This window comes from Anolis carolinensis, chromosome 1 (genome assembly GCF_035594765.1).
Source record: "Anolis carolinensis isolate JA03-04 chromosome 1, rAnoCar3.1.pri, whole genome shotgun sequence".
NCBI classification, from domain to species: Eukaryota; Metazoa; Chordata; class Lepidosauria; order Squamata; family Dactyloidae; genus Anolis; species Anolis carolinensis.
The window spans coordinates 36993438-37014558 of record NC_085841.1 but is presented as its reverse complement, the minus strand read 5'-3'; the positions used below and the strand labels follow the sequence as shown (position 1 = coordinate 37014558).

At 37.1% G+C, this 21121-nt stretch overlaps 1 protein-coding gene across 2 annotated transcripts; it reads right to left on the bottom strand.

The window, feature by feature from the left end:
• Positions 1 to 102: 102 nt before the first annotated feature.
• brox (BRO1 domain and CAAX motif containing) lies at positions 103 to 20661 on the bottom strand. Of its 2 annotated transcripts, none has more exons than XM_062972405.1 (13): positions 20504 to 20661; positions 14689 to 14820; positions 14448 to 14554; positions 13791 to 13887; positions 12557 to 12652; positions 11355 to 11427; positions 10456 to 10561; positions 9209 to 9298; positions 8708 to 8793; positions 8256 to 8337; positions 7212 to 7362; positions 6167 to 6326; positions 103 to 5742 (listed from the first exon to the last, which is right to left on the bottom strand). In XM_062972405.1, exons 2-13 carry the CDS (start codon positions 14787 to 14789, stop codon positions 5656 to 5658), a joined length of 1236 nt encoding a protein of 411 aa, XP_062828475.1. In that variant the 5' UTR covers positions 14790 to 14820; positions 20504 to 20661; the 3' UTR covers positions 103 to 5655. The 2 variants fall into 2 exon arrangements, with proteins under 2 accessions (XP_062828475.1, XP_062828476.1); XM_062972406.1 differs by lacking the exon at positions 20504 to 20661 and adding an exon at positions 19902 to 20051.
• Between the last annotated feature and the right edge of the window lie 460 nt (positions 20662 to 21121).

Below are 21121 nucleotides of genomic sequence, written 5' to 3'. Positions count from 1 at the left end.
GATTAGTCTTGTTTGCAAAAATCTCCTTTGAGAAAAGTAACACTTTTATCAGAATATGACATATAATGAAAATAGTGTAAATTTAATTTTATCCAGAAAAAATTCAACTTTAATTAACAATTTATTGTAGCGCAAGTGGCTGAGGCAGATTACAGTAGACTATCCCATTTGACCATTTTTTATCAATATACTGTAAGCAGTACATAATATTACATAATAAAGAACATAAAGATTATAAAGTGCAAAGTTGTCTTTGTGTTAATATACTGAAATTCAATAACTTATCCTACAACTCTACAGACATAATCATATGGACTCATGAACACAGCATGCTAAATGGAAACTTGCTATAATCCCAAAGTGGAGGACGCTATGTTGGACAAAGGCGAGGGAAGGGGAAATCTAAAATCTATAGTAATTAACCTCACATATAGATCACAAGAAAAGATGCTCGCTGATGTTCAAGCCACAGTGACTGCATTTAGTCTTAGAACATGGGAGGACCCCCCACCGAATTATATCAGGAACGTTCCCGAGTTTTTGGGAAGAACAAGCTATAATGGTTTTCACTTATTTCCGAAAATCCAGGCTGTCAACACTCTCCATCTTGGGGTTAAATGCAAAGCTTTTACTGGTCCATTCTTTGTTTATTTTTTCCTTTCCACTGAAAACTGATCACTGCATTGGTTAGTTTGAGTCCTTTGGAGGGGGAAAGGAAGCTAAAATATATTAACCCAAAATGATTTGGGGATCGAGTTTTAAAGGCCATATGAGTTTTAATTACCATTTTAGTGTATTTATTGTATTTTAATTTTGTTTTTACCAGTGTTACTATTTAATTGTTTTTTAAAAAAAATCTCTAGTGTGGAGTGTTAGTCGCCTTGAGTCCTCAAGGGGAGAAAAGCGAGGTATAAATAAATAAAGACAATAATAATGATCTCAAATAAATGAATTATAAATTATAAATAATGCATAAATGAATTAATACCTTAAATGGAGGTCTGCACATAGCCAGTAACCTTTCAAAGGTACTGCAGTCAATAAAATGATTATGGCATATTGGCGACATTATAAATATGAGTTCAAGTAAAAATTTAGAATTTCAATGTATGGCAGTGGTTCTCAACATGTGGATCCCCAGCTGTTTTGGCCTTCAACTCCAAGAAATCCTAATAGCTGGTAAACTGGCTGGGATTTTTGAGAGTTGTAGGGCTAAACACCTAGGGACCCACAGGCTGAGAACCACTAATGTATGGTGTCTCAAATCTTCTCCTGCACTTGGTTTCCTGACTGAAGCCTAGCCAGATGATCAATAATATTACAATAACTAAGACGAGAATTGGCCTTATCGTTAGGCCTTGTCATTAGGCTGGTTTTGGGTGTCATGAAAGGGTAGAAGGATTTTAGTGATTTATTTCATTATTAATGGAGTTAAATGCAAAGAACAGGGATGAACACATGTGGCTTGGCTTTGGATCCTGTGCTCCTTGAATTAGCAGGACATTTGCTGTTCTGCTCCATGTAGCAAAATATCTCTAAACTAAAGGCTATTCAGTCACAGTGCCTACAGAGGCCTTTGTCACACACACTTTGGAATGCAAGTAGTCATATCTTTTTCTCAATACAAACACAGTAAGTACATCACACAAGAGTCAAAGTAATGGTAATAATCTTAAGAAATGAAGTAAGTGAAAGCCCAGTGTCGATTCATTTTAATTTACACAACATGGTTAAGCTGAAATGTCTCTCAAGTTTGGAAGATGAATAAGGAAGATTTAATCACATATACAGATCTTGAGCTAAAATAAGGCTTAAAATCAAACATGGTACATGATATTGCACAAGCAGCTTTCTCAGGGACAGGCAAGAGGAAAAGTAGTCAAAGAGATTGAGGAGGGAGAGAGACTGTTGTCAAGTGAACAGCAGCAAGCATTACAGTCTGTTGTGTGTTTGAATGTGTGCTAGTTTTTCTTTTTCAAAACAAAAAAGCCCTCACACCTCCAGTCTCCCCTTTGAGATTTGACATATTTCTTTGGCTACAGTTTGCATTAAGTTTTCTATTATAAACCAGTTTGCATTAAGTTTTCTATTCTTTTCTTCCCCTTACCTTATTTTCTAATCATCTAGCTTAATCATTACTTGTGGAGATCTCAAAAGCTGACATGGTTACATTTGTTTTTAAAATAAATACACAGTATGACCCCTTTATCAATGTATCTTAAACATTCAAAAATATTCCCTCCCTTGAAGTGTTTGCTGGTCACTCTTGGTTGTCCAGTACGAATCGAAAGCATGATTCAGGCCTAAGTATAAATTAAAATGTACAGCTTGTTATTCTACAGTTTCAGGTATCCATGGAGATCTGTGAACCTATCTCCCACAAAAACTGGGGTTGTACTGAACATCTATTTTAATTTGGCAAGAGGGTTCTCAGTGGTTGTCATCCAAGTTGCCCATTAGCTCTGCAGTTGCTCTGTGATTATTTTATGCTACAAAACCTCAAACAGACCACAAAAAAGGGAACATCATATTTTGACTGAAAGGCCCAATGCTCCCAATCATTTTATTAATGTTGTGATTTATTTGTGACTGAAATCTGTGTGAAAAGAAATATTTTGTAATTCCTGAGGTCCCAGTGTGAAGCTTAAGATTGCACCAAGATAACAACCAAAAATCCAAGGAAAAAAGTACACATTTACATTTAATTCAAAACTGTAGCCTCAATCAAAGCACATGATCTCTCTCAGCTTGACTGAAATGCTACTGGTTTGGAATATGTGGTCAGAAATGAGCACAATACACTTAGCAAAAGATTATGGTTAAGAGAAGGAAGGAGTGAGGGCAAAAGAAAAACAAAAGCACACAAGGAAACAAGAGCCATGTGAGCTGGAAGAGTTGGGTGAATAAATGAGCTATGAAGGACATCTAGTACACCTCAGAGGAGCAGGGGGTGGATCAGGGATTTTCTGACATTGAGTCATAACACCGAGCAACAGGCTCAGAAGGACCAACCTGTAGCCCATGGCCTACTTTCAAAGGACTTCTGAGAGCCTTTGAATTGACACCTCTAATAAGAGCAATCCATCCCTCCTTCAACCATTCACTGGATGGGGGAGAAAATAAAAGAGGGTCACCCTCTCCTCTCTTCAGCTTCTTCTCAAATATACATATATGCATTACCTCCCCAGAGTTGAAAGGTGGGGGACTGAACAAAACAATAAGCTGCTGGTCTTCTACTGAGAATGCTGATTAACTGCAGGAAAACTTGACACAGTGCAGAAGATGGGAGGGCATCAATTTTAGAGCACTGGGAATATCAACTGTTAAGTGAAAGAACAATAAAGTTGTGCTTATTTTTAAACCTCCATGAAAGCAATTAGGCTTATTTTAGAATACAAATTGAATGACTGGGCAGCATAATTGATTGCTTCTGGCTAAATTGATGGATGAATTGTTTTCTGATAGCAGTTTATTTATGGCACTTTTTATTAATTGGCTAATGGCATAGTTGGTAAAATGAATAATTTCAAATGACTAACCTGAAACTCTAATAAGAATATTTTAATTACACATCCTGAGACTGGTAATCACCATTACCTGAATGCCCTCTTGACCTTTACATAACCTGGTAAAACTTTGTGACATGGAACACTGTCATACACACTTCCATAGATTCAAATACAGTTCTGTTCTTCTTCTATTCAATTTGATATGAGATAGTTAGAAAATACACCAAATAAAGGCTTAATTTTAGTTTTTGATAAAACCAATGTAGAGTTGCATTTACTGTATATGGCTGACATACTATTAGTGTTTAATAACGAAACATTCTGAAGCACACTATTTTCTGGCCATCATAAACATTTCCAAGTCTAGCCAAGCTAATATTCTACAACGTTAAATAATCTCACCAAATATAGGTCTAAAATGTAAACTGAATTAATCTACAGAAGTTGTCATCAGTTTACACATTTCACTTTAAAAATATACAAGTGCGATTCTAAGCACAAATCTTTAGGTTCTTTCTATTTTGAAAGTTTCTGTAAAGTCTGATTTCACTTGTAGTTTTCTTTCTGTTGCAAGGTTATAATAACCTATATGTAATGAAGAAAAAAGAAACAAGGCCAAATAACATGCTAAATTGCTTTATAAACTTGCATTTGAATCCTGTTCTAGGTATCTGCCCTGTGAGATATCTTTAACTGTGTAGAAAAGACCCTTATTTACAAAAGAGACACTGCTTGTTACTTTGAATGTGGAAAATGAACCTTCGTTTGGAATCTCTCAAACGTTATCAGAAACAGAGATAATCTAAATAGCATAAACAGAGGCAGTGAGATTATTTCAGCTTCCAGTTTCTATCAAGAGAAAATATTCCTTAGATTCAACCCCAATGCTTCCATTTAATGATTTATCCATAACTTGCCAAGCCTCCAAAATCATCCCTCACAACTTGCGAGACATGACTCTTGTTTTGAACATTTCTATCTACTAGTTATAACTCCTTTCAACTGTATTACCACCGTATTCTTTTTCTCAACTTCCTAATCTTTTTTGTTAGAAGTGCCTCTTCTATTACATTTAACCTCCATTTCCAATTGCAATGCAGCAGTGAAAGGACACCCATCAATTCATTTCTTACCCCACCCTTTCCACAGACAGGATATATACTGACTTTTCTACATTGTTCTTTTATATAATCTGCTTCTGCAACCCAGGTTCATTATTCTAAGCCCCCTTTTCATTCATATTCATGTCACTATACAGTACTACTATATACACCTGTGAGTCTTCTCTACAGGACACTATTTCTCCCTCTCTAGAACAAGCAACCTTTACATAACAGAGCAGGTTCATATGAAATGTAAAGTTCTCATTACCATTTTACTTCTATTAAGCTCTTAAGGTATAAAGGCTGAATTATTCTTAACATGTCGTTCTGTTATTTCTCCTTTACATCTATTATAAAAAAACTTCTGTGTCTGTCAAAACAGTAGGTCAAACATCACAAAGCCACATTTTCTTGTATTTGTCTTGATGTATTTGAAGTGTGAAGATGAGCTGTCCTCCTTTCAGGGCTTAAACTACAGTAGTTGGAATCTTCTATTTCCTGTGCTGAATCTTTCTATCATTATTCTACAGTTTTAAAGTGTAAAGTGTAAAATGTATGTACTTCTATACATTTCTGTGGATTTTTCAAATTCTCTTGCTCTTAAAATGTGATCCTCACACTCATCTTTCCTGTACTCTTGCCCTGGCTTCAGTCAACTTTGTTTTTACACAGCACTTTAATGTTCCCACAATAATCATTTTGTTCAATTCTCTATTACTGCACTGCCTTAGATTTACCCCTTGTATTCCCTATCATTTCTTTCGTAATCAGATGCCTATTCAGTTTGAGATTCTAACTGATCACTTTCTGCACTAAGATCATATACTTTTCCAATCTAATTTTATTCTTTTCATTCCTGGTCAGCTTCCTTTGAAATGTAGTCATGTAACTCAGCCAAGTATAGATACGTATAAAACGTGAAAAGCTGTGAATTGATTTTTACGATGAAGGAGTCCAGAAGTGGCAGTAAATGAGGAAGACAAGAGAACCCCATAGTCCACAAGACGTAGCTCACAAGAGGTATTTCAAAGCACTTGCAGAATTTAAGATATCTGGCATCCTGTGTCTTTCTGAGGCTTTATGTCTGGCTCTTTCATAGGTTTCACGTCTTCCTCTGGTTTTGGTTTAGCCTACAAATTAAAAAAAATTACCTTACTGGATATCATAAAGCCGTCCTTCCTCTTAAAAACAGATTTCAGCAATTTAATTTTTGGAATCAAAAGACTAATAAAGTTTTAGTTTGAAAGTACAGTAGAAAGAGTGGCAAATGTACTGTAAATATAGACCAACTATTATAAAAAGGTAGCTATAAGTAGGTGATAGAAAAAGCTATATAAAAAACTTTGCAACATAGTAACTTTTCACAACAGGAAAGTTAGAAATAAAGCAAATATACCCAGTAAATAGTTCCAGAGTCTTCAAAAGTCTATTTTCTCTTACAATCCTCTCTCTCTCTCTCCCCCCCCCCCTTTACACACACACCATTATTTCTTTACAATGCATGAGAGGGCTCAAAGAGAAGCAGAAGACTGCAGAGAGAATAATTTGTCTTACACTGTCCTCCTTTGGCCTTTTGGTGAGATCAAATGCAGCAAGGGTTTCTGGGGTCCACTGGGCATGCACCACAGGGAATTCAAAAGGAATAGGCTCAACCAGACCATAGTTGGCCTTCAGCTCTAGCTGGGGAGCCTCTGAGGGAATCTTCTGGAAGTAACTAAAAGAAAGCCACACTGAAGATTAGCATTCTCCTAATTTTTGTTGATAATTTCAATAGCTGGGAATGACTGATGCACAGTCAACTTGCATAACATAACTGCATGAAGCTTACTGTTTGTAAACTAGCTTAATAAACAATGCCAAGTGCCAAGTATGCCATACATATGGTCACACAAATAATCTTCAAAAGGCAGAAGTTCCAAGATTAGGTGAGATTTGGGGAGAAACTTCATTAGGCAAATAGAACATTTCCTTTTGACAAGTGCCTCATTTTTGCCTGCCCAGTATCAGGAGATGTCAAATTTTCTTTCTGTTACAATGATGTATCTATAAACATTTGACATTAGCAATAATTTCAGAATCTGCTGTGGCTCAATTATGTTGTTTCAACTATAGTACTTCTAGCACTAATAATGTGCATGCCCCATTAAATTTGTTATGCAAAAAATAATCTGCCCCTGCCCCTTTTCAACCTAACTAACAAACAAGAGAATGGAGCAAAACTCTAGGACTGGGAAACATCCAGTGTTGGCTGGGCAGCAATCCATCTGAGACAAATAGATTCTATATATCCCTTTAATTTGAATCTTGGAAGGGAACCCAGAATTTATGACAGTATATTTTGGCAAAGTCTTCCTACTTCCCTGTACCAGCTTTTCTTGAAGAGATCGTTCTGAAGTTCAATGGGGATCAAGGTAATTAATTTTATTTCCAGAAAAGAGAGAATTTAAAATTTAAACATCTCTTTTCTGGAAATAAAATTAATTTAAACTTTAAATAATGTTCACTATATTTTGGAGGGGGGAATTAGGGGATTTATTATTCAAAAACAGCAAGGATGAAAATCATTTCAGTGTATGAGAAAACCACAACACATACTTACATGAATCCATTTTCTCGCTGGGATTTTTCCAAGGTATTTTTCACCAGAGTTCCTAATTTTCTAAAGAAAAGGTGGCTGGAAGGCTTAGCTGTAGTCCCAGGGCCTTTGGTTTCACCATATTCTTTGCATAATGCTTCAGCCTTTGCAAAAACTTCACAAGAAAGCAGTAAATCTATTTTATAATCTTTTTGTAAAATACTTCATAAAGGTTTATATAGAAATGTCTAATTTACAGTGTTCAGTAGAAATATAACTTAACACTATGAAAAATGGATATACAAATATTTTCTTTGCACTGTTATTCACTCATGCAACTACTGTTTATTTGTTAAAAGTATTTATTATTTAGCTGACCACTAGAGTTCCCAAAGTGATTTACAACAACAACAACAGCACTTATTAAAAGCAGATTAAAAAGCAGCTTTTACAAGTGTTTTTTTTAATAAAAAGGAATACAAACCTCCATAAAGCCATTTTTACAGTTTACTAGGCTTCCTACAGCTTTAAAAACATAATGCCATAGAGTAATACCCAATAGTACACCTGGAAAAGTGACTTCTAGTCATGCTGTAAATAACAAAATAAGAGCATTTCATTGTTTGCAGCTTCTCTTTTATGTTCTGCATTACAAAAATCTGACTACAATAACAACTCCTCCCCTTTTTCAGTGTGAATGGTTTTTGTGTTTTTAACGAAAATGCACATATGGTCTGATCAAATTTCTTATCTTGACTACTGTGGATCTAATGAAGCAAAGGGGGCTGTGCAAATGCTGCCTTATTTTTGAATAATTGAGTACACTGATGTATCTACTCCATTTTGAACTAGCAATTGGATTTCTTTCCCCACACATCAGACTGTCAGAGGAGAAATCTATCACAGCACTTCATGAATCTATCAAGAACATTATGAAGTCCATTCAAAGTATATTTTTCTACATTTATATTTAGATTGGTTTTGACATTCTGAAAATCAGAAGAGCAGAACTGATATTTTTCTTCTTCAAGAGCTAGGGAGAGACAAGGGAAAAACCAGTGCACCTACATTTTTCTGCTTCTTGTAAGGCACGAATTGATTCTCCACATTTATCACTGGCCAGAAGGGTTTGTCCATGGTAGCAATAGGCCTAGGGAGAAAGGTGATTTTTTAAAATGCTTTGAGCATAATATAGAACAACATTCAGTTCTGCTCTGTAGTGATCAAATCCTCTCTGATGATCTACTAAGGATATGTATAGACAAAATATTTCTTCTTCTGGCCAAACATCTCATCTGAGACAGTACATAATTCTGTCTGATGGAAATGTTTACACTAGGAAATGGCTACCATGCAAGACAAAATGCTGAACAACATATCTGTAAACTATGAAATCTTTAAATATGGATTCCTGTACAGAAATAAGCTTCCCTCCAATATCGATTACAAATTCCTGCAAGAACTTGATAGAATGCTGAAAAGTCTTTTGAAGGATTAATAAACCTGAAGAAAGCACTCACATAAGCCATATAGAAGCATGACTTCAAATGAAAATATTTTCGCCACTTCAATGTGTATGCTGGGTCCAGACTGGATAACATTTGATCTGGAAGGAGATGATAGCATTGTGTTTGTAACATTTCCTTCTATGGCTTCAAAAATTTCTGGAAATTTTACATTTCTAAGAAATTGCCAAGTAACAAATTTGGCATAATAGATCTGATTATCACATTAACTGCCTCTAATGCATACGGGTGTTCTAAGGTACCTCAACCCATAAAAGACAAATGTCAAAATAAAGTTTTATTCTTGCCAACAAAACATTATAAAATGGAGAGGGAAACACAGTCAAAGTTGAATTTGGTGAACTAAATGGCAACCCAAAGTGAGATTCTTCTCAGCTAATCTAGAGTGCTATGGATTCCTCTGATGTCCTATTGTATTTCTTGAATGTCCTTAACATGGTTAGGAGTCTAAATAAGAAATCATCAAGTATTCATAAAATAATACTTTTAACGTACCTGCTCTCAGATAGAAATTGGCTGTTTCATAAGCCAGAGCAGCTATTAGACCAGGATTATGTTTCAGCTCAATTGCTCGAGCAATCGTCACTAAGATAAAAACAACCTGTTACTATGACCATATCCTTTATAAATTATATCAATCCTAATTACTGATTTAATAATTTTCATATGAATTACAAATTTGTTATACATCCTCTTCAGAATGCAATATTTCCCATTTATTTATAACAGCTCAATACAGCAGGACTGAATGAAAGCATTCCTCAGTCAGCACAATAAACTAAAAAATCCCACCAATTTTAATCAGGAATGGGGCAAGTATGGCCTATTTGTTGACCAGCAAAGCCATTTTACAGCCCCAGTTAATGTCTGAAAACTCAGAATACCCTTTGGTCTTTTCTGGGCCTAACACAGCGGGAAGCACAGAGCAGGGCTTTCTGATTTAAAATCCACCAAAATGTGTTAAATGGGGGAAGGCATTCCAAGTCCAAGGAATGCTGTCTCACTCCCCTTTGCAGGCCTTTGTTAGTTGCTCACTCAGTTATCTACTATTATAATAACTCCCATTTTTTGACCTACTAGAGGGGTAAAAGGCTATAATGCCATTTTGAGGTCTAAAAACGCATTTTTGCATATATTTTCTCCCCCCAACACCCTTAATTTCCAGGAGGGGCCTTTACTGAACCAGGAAATAATTTTTACAGTTTTATTTTTCATAAATGTACTCCCCCGCAAGATCCCCAGTTTACTTCCTGGTTAAATAAAAGTTTCCATTAGGGTCAAAACTGACCATAAGCTGCAAAAATGTGGCAAAAGATTTTTTTTTCTCTCTTTAAAACTGTAAAAGAAAACAGTAATCAGATTTAGGGCCACATGGGAGATGCAGCTTTCTGAAATTCTCCCAAAAGCTGACACAGCTCCCCAATCCCTGGCAGTTCCTTGCCCCAGTCTGTAGTTAAAAGGTCAGGCAGAAATTTTAAAAATTGCTATTTAAAGTCCTAAAGGAACTCAACCAGTTAGAGCAAGCAATTTTAAGTGAAATATACCAACACTCACATGGTACAAGTCCCCTTTTTACACTTCACAAATTACTGAAGCTGTTAGGTTTGTGTTGTTGTTGACAGCAACCACACAATTTCTGCTGCATTAGCTTGGATGTAAAATCACATTCTGCTCACAAATTCTTCACCAGAAGAAAAGCTAAGGAAATCACATATAATGGCTACTTAAAAATTAGTTAGTACCTTCTTGAGCTTCAGCTTGGCACTGTATAATGTAGCAATCTATTAGCCGAGCTTCTAAATCCCTTCCCTTTTCTACTGGAGTGATCAGTTTAGGAATGTGACTTTCCTAAGGAAAAAGATGATCAGGTTATTGATTTCCTTTATCCATACACGAAGCATGCGCAACATATATGAAATATCCAAAGATTTATGTGATCATATTATAGAGCTATCCTCTCTCCAGACATGCAAAAACATTTCCTTACTGTGATGTGAGCGAGGCTCTCACACTATCAAAGTGCTGGTACTATCAGTATATTTATTACAAGTACTAACATGTTATGGCAACTGAACTAGTTTCAATTTTCAGGAATGGTATACAGTATAGTTCTCTAGAACTTGATGGCTTGCTTCAATATAGTATCTTTTAAAGAGTCTATCACACAGGAACATGTAAGAAAGAAAGGTTAGCTAATTTTCACTATATGCAATGATTTTAATGCTCTAATCCAGTGGTTCTCAACCTGGGGTACCCAGATGTCTTGGGCCTATAATGCCCAGAAATCCCAGCCAGTTTAACAGCTGTTAGAATTTCTGGGAGCTGAAGGCCAAAAACATCTAGGAACCCCAGGTTGAGAACCACTGCTCTAATCTATTCACGCAAGCAATTTCTACACACCATATCCTTACAGGTAAACCCATGATGTTCTACAAGTCCCCCTAAAGATTATAAACAAATGTTCTCATATTAATGTCCTAGTACAAATAAGTTACTTTGTTAAAGTGGGTAAAAGAGATAACCATCTATGACTAAAACATCAAAATAATGGGAGTAGTGTATAACAAATAAAAAACAAGAGCAAAAATCAAGGGTTTTCACAGGGATCCTTATCATTAAGTTTTCAAAAAATGTTTTATACCTTTAAGTGTTTGAAAATTCCAGCTGCTATTTTCATACTCCGATGGACATCCTTAGCTTCATCTTCAGTTATGCTAAAGGATTACCAGTTTATTAGTACAGGCACATCAAACATCAAAAAATTACTAATTCTTCCTCTAAATAAAGTTGCCAAACTTCTCAACAGACAAGCTCTTTTTCAGTATTCATTATTGCAGGGCTCATGACTGAATACATGGATTGTTTTACATGTTTAATATAACCTAATGAGTCGAAGGAAACTAGAGGAGCTAGATCAAGATCCTACTTCAAGCAGCCAAAGCGTGATACCCTGCCTGTTTCATTTTTGTATCCTCCCATATCCTGATAGCTATTAAGCCTGTGTATGTGTAGGTGCTATCCCAGTGACAACCAGTGCAGAGGAATCAGGCACTTCAGACAATGAAAAAGAAACTGATCTTGGCTTGGAAGCAAAATTAATGAGGGTTCAATCATAGATCCAGAACATCTTTTTCCTTCTCTTTTTCCAGGCCAGACCAGCTGCATCATCTTAACTGCTTTTTCCATCCATTCTGATAAGCGGTAGGAGACGATCCTCCTGGGTTTGACAGATGCTGGTGATTTTGGACAGGGTAAAAAGAACTAGAAAATAGCTCTTTGCACTATCCTGAGTGTGTTGATGGCATAATGCCACCTAGAATTGTCTTATACTAGGTCAGGCTATTTGCTCATGCACTCCAGTATTGTCTGAACTAATAATAAGTGTCCCTCAGCTACACTTTTCTCATTATCAAGTAATATGGTTAAGATTAGGTTCTAAATCATTTGGCACTAAAAAATGTGAATTTCATAACCTGGAATGTCTTTGGTTTAAGAATAAGCCTGAGAGGATATGGCTTAATAGTCAATAAAGACAAATAATATTTCTCAACTAGAGTATTTAAAAATGAAACTTGAAAAGTGAAACTTGAAGTTTCATTGGTTTAATCATGGGTCTCTTCTGGCAGGGACTGGATTTGAGCCTTAAACCAGAATCCTGAATTTGAAGTACAACCAAATCCAATAATTGCAATGGGTTTAGGCCAATTTGGAGAATGTTTTTTGTTCCATGAGTTGTAGTCATAAACATTTGGAAGGCCAAGGATTCCCCACTCTTGGCTTATAGATACCTAAGCGATCAGTAGCTAAACTTCTAATAAGAAATTATTAAGTGAAAATACTCACTCTTCCTTTCCAGCCAACCTTGATGCATACTTAGTGTACCATAAAGCCACATTAAATCCCATGGAAACTAGTTCAAATACAGCATCTTGTTGTGCACTGAACAAAAATAAGAAGAAAAGAAAAATGGGTTCGTGCACTATTTATAAGACTTTAAACTGCAACACATTGGCTACCAAAAGTCATACAGCCCAATCTTATTCATGTTTACTCAGATGTCGATACCATTGTCTTCAAAGTATATACCTCTACAAAAGTGGGTATAGAATGTACTCTTAAGCCTAAATCCAATAGATAGCCTCAGTTATAATACTTCCATGGAACTTTCTAAAACAATACATATGTAAAATTCACTGTTTTAATGGATCTACTTCAGCTGGAATTAATAACTAGATTTAGGCCTTAGAACAGGAGGTGGAAATCATGTGGTGTTCCAGATGTTGTTGTTGTAACGCCCAGCCAATGGTGTGCTTGGAATTGCATTTCAACATCTGGACAGTCACAAAATTCCCATCCTCTGGTAGAACAAACATTATTTATATTTAGTTCTCATTCTTCATCTGGCTATTTCAAATCACATGAGCAAATTTCAAAGTATTCATATGTATGCTGCTCAGCTAGATTTTTAACAGCCCAAACACACAATTGTTTTCTCAGGAACAATTTGTTCTTTATTTTGAGTCTGGATAATGAATGGCTATAGCATAATTTCTGTACAAACACGAAGTCTGTAATAATCCACTCCTCCAAAATAAAACACAGAAGTTCCAGTCAGTTAAGTTACAATGGGATATTTACATTTTCCACTGAGTGCAGCTGAGAAAGAAGATGCTATAATAGTGTTGTAGAAATTTTACAGATATATTCACATTCACATCATGATAAATGTCAAGTCAATGAGTATTCTTCTGTGTGGACATACAGTATATGGTGGCACAGAGAATAACAATATCCAAAATCATACATAGTAACAGCTTACATGCATGCTTCCAGGCACTATCAACATGGTTAACAGCTGCATTTTGTTTAATATCAATATGGGAAGGGCTGATGGCATATTTGGTACTGGTATACAACAGTCTATTTTTTTCAATAACAAAGCTCTGTATAAAGTTTAACCAAGATCAACGCAACTAAGAAATTGATATATTTTTGTCACAAAAGAGAGGAAAACAAAGAAAAAGATGCTCTAACAATATTGTGTCTATTTGGTAAACTAAAAAAATAGTACTATTACCTTGGTACTTGTCCATGCAAAGTGTCTGTCCACTTAAAATTCTGAACATATCTCAGTTTGCTGTCCTTTGAAGAGTCATCCAGTGAAACTATAAAACCTGATAGAAAGAAAGAGAAAGGAAGAAATGATACTATAATACTATCTCTTCAAAAAGACAAGTTCAAAATGCTTACATTATCTTGATCTTCAACATTTATTCCTGTCTCTATATTAAAATTCCTCAGCCTTATATAGGCAAAGTGCTTTTCAAACACATAAAACCCTATTACCTAAAACACTGTTATCTATTTTCACACACTATTTAAAATATTGATATCCTTTTTCTGCTCAAAAGTAGTGGCTTGATTCATGACACTCGAATGGTCTTGGAACAGTTTGATGTTATATAGTTGAAGCAATTGTATGTTATATAGGGAACTAATCAGCTGGCCTTCTGTTTCCTACGCAGCACAAGAGAAAGAATGCAGGTAAGGATAACAATTCTGGTGAAGCACATTTTAAAAAATGCAAACCAGATGGGATAATCCAAAGCATGTTTCTGCCACACACACACCCCTCCCCACATTTTACCCACTGCTGATTAAATGCTTCTGTGATTATTATTTTTTTAATTACCAATAAGCCAAGACAAGCATGCCAGCTGTACCAATTGCATACCTTGCAGGAGTGAAAAATAAGAATCAGTTGCATTTTTCATCATATCTGGATTACAACTCAAATCTGTAAAAAGTTCCAAGAGTCGTGCTCGAGAGGACCTTAGATCACTGTATAAGAAAACACAAATAACGCTCAAAGTACAGCTCAAAAACAAACTGTTCTGAGCAACTCATTCAATTTTACTGTTATCTCTTATAAATAGCAATGTGTGCATATATATGTGTGTACTAGAATCACTTACTTGCAAATCTTTGCTGCAGCTGGAGTACTGGCTACCCCATAGTAATTGAATGTGACAGGAGCTGTAGCCTTTAAAGGGTTTCTATGAAACCAGTGAGTCATTTCTCCTGCTGGATGAAGAACTACAGCAAGCCTAGAACAGCAAATTGGAAGTTATATTACATTCGCAAATATTATGCATCTCATTTCTTTAAAAGAAATGTTTCGCATTATAGAAAAACATCAAGACTAGTCATAAACACATTTACTGGGAATTAACCCAATTAACTATCACATAATATAGTAAACATATAGAATTATAATATGCAATTTGTTACTATATACCTGTGGTTAGTATGAGATGCAATGGCCATCACTCAAAATTCTTGACTTTTAAACACATGACAAATGCAGAAGATATACATAGAGATAATCACTCATACATCTGTAAAACTTGAAGGTCTTTTGTAAATGAAATCCCAGCTCCAGGTTTCATGGACTAAATAATTAAATTTCCAAGGACTACAATGTTCTTAAGTTAATTATTTTCTAGAGGCAAAAAGTGCATGACACTCATACATCCACAGCAATGAGATCTGTTATTCAGAATTTCTATCAATGGAGTCATTATTACCTAAATTCTAGTATCTGAGAGATCACTATAGTCCACAAGGAGATTTTGCTTTATTGCCTGAAATTTTTGATCACTCTAGTTAAATTGAGTGCATTTAAAATGCATTTATTTTTCTTTTAATCTTACTCCTATATTAACAGATTTTTTTTGCAGCGAGAGGCTAAGTATTTTGAAACCTCTGGTGCTTTCACAAGTTTAGGCCCTGAGATGAAAATTTTATAGCAGCTCCTCCATGAACAGATCAACAATTCATTCGGCCCAGTACTCCTTAGCTGAAAGAAGCTATACTGTAAAAACTGAATATTTCAAGTGTTATTGTAACACAGCTTTTACAATCATTTTAACAAAAATATTCGTTTTTCTGCAAAACCTAAATCAATAGGATAGTTCTTACAGCAGTTATTTCAAATAAATTGAATTCACAGAAAACATTTCTGTAATAAGCAAGTCTTATCTATTTGATACATATGCTGATCTTTGAAAAGTTAAAAAGCTTACATGTATGCCTTTGATATCAATGTTTTGACAGGCTTTACATACATTATAAAAATTAACAATGGATTGAGACACTGTCACCCCCCCCCCCCCCGCATCCATTGTCCCTGTCACTTATCTATGTTGTCTGCCATGAAAGAAAGCTGAAATCCAACAATGTATGGATGACGCACTAGACCCTTACACACATTGTAACCATACAATATTTCTTAGCAGGGCTCTTGAGAACATAATCTTCTGCACAGGCTTATTTTATAAATAATGGCAATATTGAAATGTTTTCCATTTGTAAAGGACATAACCAAGAGCTGTCATCCTGAGAGTTATGTGAATGCAGAAGGACAACTGTGCATGGATCCAGATGTTTTTGAAGCTTTTGTTGTAACCACTCATGTGATTCAGTATGTAAGGTATTTTAAAATAAAAAGCATTTTTCTAATCAATTGGATATCAGCTTGTAAAAGACTTCAGCATTAGTGATTTAATGACATGTTTAAGGAATCATTTTGAAGAGGAACTATATTAACTGGATGAGTATTGTACAGAAAAGATGCTAGGGGTCCAGTTCTGCAAATCAATGACAAGAAAACTACATAAGCTGTTGTATATGGGGTCTGTAATTTTCTGCACATAAATTCTAGAGGTGCATATCCAACCCCAATTTCTCCCTAAATATTCTCTATATAGCATAAGAAGGGAGATGGGGCTCCCTCCTCTGCAATGTAGCAGGGCGCACGGAGCACTGCTTGCCACAGTTCTAACCACAGCATTACATTTCTTTAAAAATGGATTTTGTTATGGCTTATTTCATTGTAATCTCCACACACTTTGACACTGGACCAAGTGTTTTCCATACTAAATTTCAAACCCACCCAAACATAGGCCAGTTTATATGCCAGAACAAAGGGAGAGCCAATTCTTTCACATAGCAATAGGTTTCGTTTACATCCCTGAGATTAACAATTTCCATGGAACTAATTTTTCATGTGTACAGGATGAGAATCCCTTATTCCAAATGCTTGAGAACACCAGAAATTGATTTTTTTTTAGAATGCCAGATGTCTGACCATCGCTGTATCTATAAGGAGATATCTTGGAGGTGGTAACAGAGCCTAAACCCAAAATTCATACACACCTTATACACATAGCCTAAAGGTAATTAATTTCATGTACAGTATTTTTAATAATTTTCTTCATGAAACAGTTTGTATACACTGAACCACCAGAAAGCAAAGATGTTACTATTTCTGCCATTCAGGTGGACAGTTTTGGAGCATTTTGGGTTTTCAGAAAAGGAAGGATCAAGCTATAGGCTAAAACTTTTCTTTTCAGGAGGCTTTTAAAGGAGGAAGTTTTTTTTATAGACCAAGCCAGGGGTGCTATTTTAGGTATGTAAATAGGTTTTTTAATGGTTCTATTTGTTTTACGAGTTTCAACACTCAATTCTATTTTAATGTTTGCATGTTTTAAATTATATATTGTATTGTTTTTAGCTTTAGCTACTTTGGCTCTCTTTTTAGAGATAAAGCATGATAGAAACAAATATAATTGTATTTTATTTATTTTATTTATACCCAACCTTTTTCCACATAGGGACTCATAGAATCATAGAGTTGGAAGAGACCTTGTGGGCCATCCAGTCCAACCTCCTGCCAAGAAGCTGGAAAATTGCATTCAAAGCATCTGCAACAAATGGCCATCCAGCCTCTGTTTAAAAGCCCCCACCACAGTCCAGGGCAGAGAGTTCCACTCCTGAACAGCTCTCACAGTCAGGAAGTTCTTCCTAAAGTTCTGGTGGAAACTCCTTTCCTGTAGTTTGAAGCCATTGTTCCGCGTCCTAGTCTCCAGGCATCAGAAAACAAGCCTCTCTATGACTTCTCGCATAACTATACATGGCTATCATGTCTCCTCTCAGCCTTCTCTTCTGCAGGCTAAACATGCCCAGCTCTTTAAGCTGCTCCTCATAGGGCTTGTTCTCCAGACCCTTGATTATTTTAGTTGCCCTTCTCTGGACACATTCCAGCTTGTCAACATCTTTAAATTGCAGTGCCCAGAATTGGACACAGTATTCCAAGGGGGCTAACAAACACATCACCATAATATGGTAAGGCCAATGCCTTCATTGATGCCAAAAACAAGAAGGAAACTAAGTCAGAGACTTTGGGAGCATCTACATGTCTAAGATCTTCTGGGGAGGCTCTCCTCTCGCTTCCACCCCTGTCACAAGCGTGGTTGGTGGGGATGAGAGAGGTCTTCTTGTTGGTGCCCCCCCCCCCCCGCCCGCCCAGCTCTGGAACCCTCTCCCCAGGGAGATCAAGCACCCACCTTGTCCATCTTTCGCAAAGAGCTAAAAGTGTGGATGTTCCACTGTGCTTTTAATTGGACGGTTCCCCAGGAAACCTTGGCCCCAGCTATGACCTAAAATCTTGTCCTTGTACTTTACTATTGTTTCCTATCCAGAGTTAAAGTGCTCTACTTTGCATGACCCCTATCTCTAAACCTTCCCATCTGACATCTGCACTTTATCCATCAGCCCTGCCCTCACAATTGAGTTGCACTAGCCCACTTGCCCGAGCCCAGAAACTGTTTACTATTCCATGCTCACTAGTTGTTGTTGATGACTGTTTTTATACTGTGTCATGTTGTTTTTGTTTTATGATGTTGTTTCTGATTTTTAATGTTTCACATGTTAACTATGTTGTGGGGATTTTCCCCATGTAATCCACACCGAGTCCCTTTGGGGAGATGTGGCTGAGATACAAAAATAAAGTTGTTGTTGTTGATGTTATTATTATATGGTAAAATAGTTTGACACCGCTTCAATGGCCATGGCTCAATGCTATGGAATCCTGAAAGTTGTAGTTTGGGCACTTGCACTCTTGGGCAGAGAAGGATAAAGACCTTGTATAATTACAACTCCCATGAATCCATAGCATTAAGCCATGGCAGCCAACGTGGAGTCAAACAGAATTACAGTAGAGTCTCACTTATCCAAGCTAAACGGGCCGGCAGAAACTTGGATAAGTGAATATCTTGGATAATAAGGAGGGATTAAGGAAAAACCTATTAAACATCAAATTAGGTTATGATTTTACAAATTAAGCACCAAAACATCATGTTATACAACAAATTTGACAGAAAAAGTAGTCCAATATACAGTAATGTTATGTTGTAATTACTGTATTTACGAATTTAGCACCAAAATATCATGATATATTGAAAACATTGACTACAAAAATGGCTTGGATTATCCAGAGGCTTGGATAAGTGAGGCTTGGATAAGTGAGACTCTACTGTATTTCTACAGGCAAGCACACACCCTGTCAGCCTTTAAGAAAGATTTAAAACTTGGCTCTCCTGGTGTGCTTTCAATAATTGATAACAATGACAACCCCTCAGCATTGATAATCACCGTGCCTGATGTATTGTCTCCTTGCCTTTCCAGTGGGAAATAATTTTCCTTTGCCCCACGTCCGAATCTCTCAGTTAATACTGTAGCACTTTATTATCTACCTCATTAGATGTTCAATTATACGCTCCTTGCACCTTTGGCCAGTTCTTTCATCATTTTTATTACCGTTTCACTTTTATATAGCAATTTTTATTTAATTACTACATTATTGCTCTAAATGATGTTTTATTCTGTTTGTTGGTTATGCTTGTTTTGTATGTATTTATCCTGTTTTATTATGGTTATTTGGGCTTGGCTCCATGTTAGTTGCCCCAAGTCCCTGTGGGGAGATGGAGGTGGGGTATAAATATAAAAGTTGTTGTTGTTATTATTATTATTATTATTATCAATCCCCCTTCAAACTTAATCTGAAGGTGTTTTTCCCAAGGCAAGACTCTGGAAACCAGGGTTCAAATCCCTGCTTGGCCATGAAACCCACCTTGGGCAAGTCACACTCTTTCAGCCTCAGAAGAAGGCAATGGTAAGCCTTCTTTAAACAAATTCTGTCAAGAAAACCCTACAATAGGTTCGTCTTAGGTCCCGCATAAGAATGAAACAAGTGGCAGAGGCACACAACGGAGCCTCGCAGGCCTCCAGCCAAAGCGCCTCGCCCTTATTGTCAACCACTTTCCCAGAAACTGTCGCTTCTATTTACCTTCTGCCTCCAGAGAGCACTTCCTGCCAGAGCCGCAACCACAACGACCAGTTCCGGTCGGGGGGGGTGGAGGCCGGTAGGAAGAAAACACGGAAACAGAGAACTACGAGGCCGCAATAGCTCTGCTCTCTCACACCTCTCTATGGTACACGACTCTACATGACCTCAGTTGGGCCAAGTTATTTGGACTTCAACTCCCAGAAGCCTCAGCCGCCTGGACCAACGTCCAAGGATTCTGGGAATTGAAGTCCAACATTATTGAAAGGACTAGGCTTCGCAGAAATATAGCCCTATAAAGATTTACAAAAACAAAACACTACACCAGGCATAGGTAAACTTGGGCCTTCCCTCCAGAGGCTTTGGACTTCAACTCCCACAATTCCTCACAGCCTCAGGCACCTTCCTTTTCCCCCTCAGCCGCTTAAGCGGGGCCTGACGCTGTGAGGAATTGTGGGAGTTGAAGTCCAAAGCCCCTGGAAGGAAGGCCCAAGTTTACCCATGCCTGCACTACACTATACTTGCGCTGCATTTCTACCCCTTCCTGGTGAAAGAGATGACGGAACGACTTCTGTTGAAAAAAAAATGACAAACCTGTCACTCACCTGTGACGTAGGAGGTTCCCCACGGGAGAGAAGCCCCGATGGAACAGATCCAAATATGGTTCAAGACTAGAGGCAAGAGGCGGTGACGCGCGGGGCAACTTTGGCAGCAGGACGACCCCTCCCGAGGCTCCCGGGGAGTTCCAACGGGTCACGTGATCTCCAGCGTCCTTGCAAGAGGGCGGAAGTGCTTCATCTGGTAAGCAACCAGTCAGGCGGGTTGCCCGATATAGCAATGGCGGCTGAAGTATTAGGGGTATCTAAGTCCACGGGAACTAATGCCTTGAGAAGGGCGGGATTTTGGTCACCGCCCGATAAAATTCAGAAAAGAATGTTTAAAAAAACAACAACAAACAAACAGATTAGTCACAGGGCCAAAACTAGCATCCTTGTTTCGTTTTAAAGATAAGGTCATTAACAATGTTATAATATGTGTTGCTGTGAGTTTTCCGGGCAATATGGCCATGTTCTCCTGACGTTTTGTCCACATCAAGGGCAGGCATCCTCAGAGGTTTGTGAGGTCTGTTGGAAACTAGGCAAGTGGGGTTTCTATATCTGTGGAAGATCCAGGTGGGAGAAAGAACTCTTGTCTGCCCGAGGCAAGTGTGAATGTTGCTATTG

Excerpts from the sequence above, each read along its gene's own strand:
- brox (XM_062972405.1), bottom strand. The coding sequence starts at position 14,789 with ATGACTCACTGGTTTCATAGAAACCCTTTAAAGGCTACAGCTCCTGTC. Across the intron at positions 14,555-14,688 it reads GCTGCAGCAAAGATTTGCAA|TGATCTAAGGTCCTCTCGAG; the intron begins GTAAGTGATTCT and ends TTTCTTATACAG. Across the intron at positions 11,428-12,556 it reads AGGTTGGCTGGAAAGGAAGA|CATAACTGAAGATGAAGCTA; the intron begins GTGAGTATTTTC and ends GTAATCCTTTAG.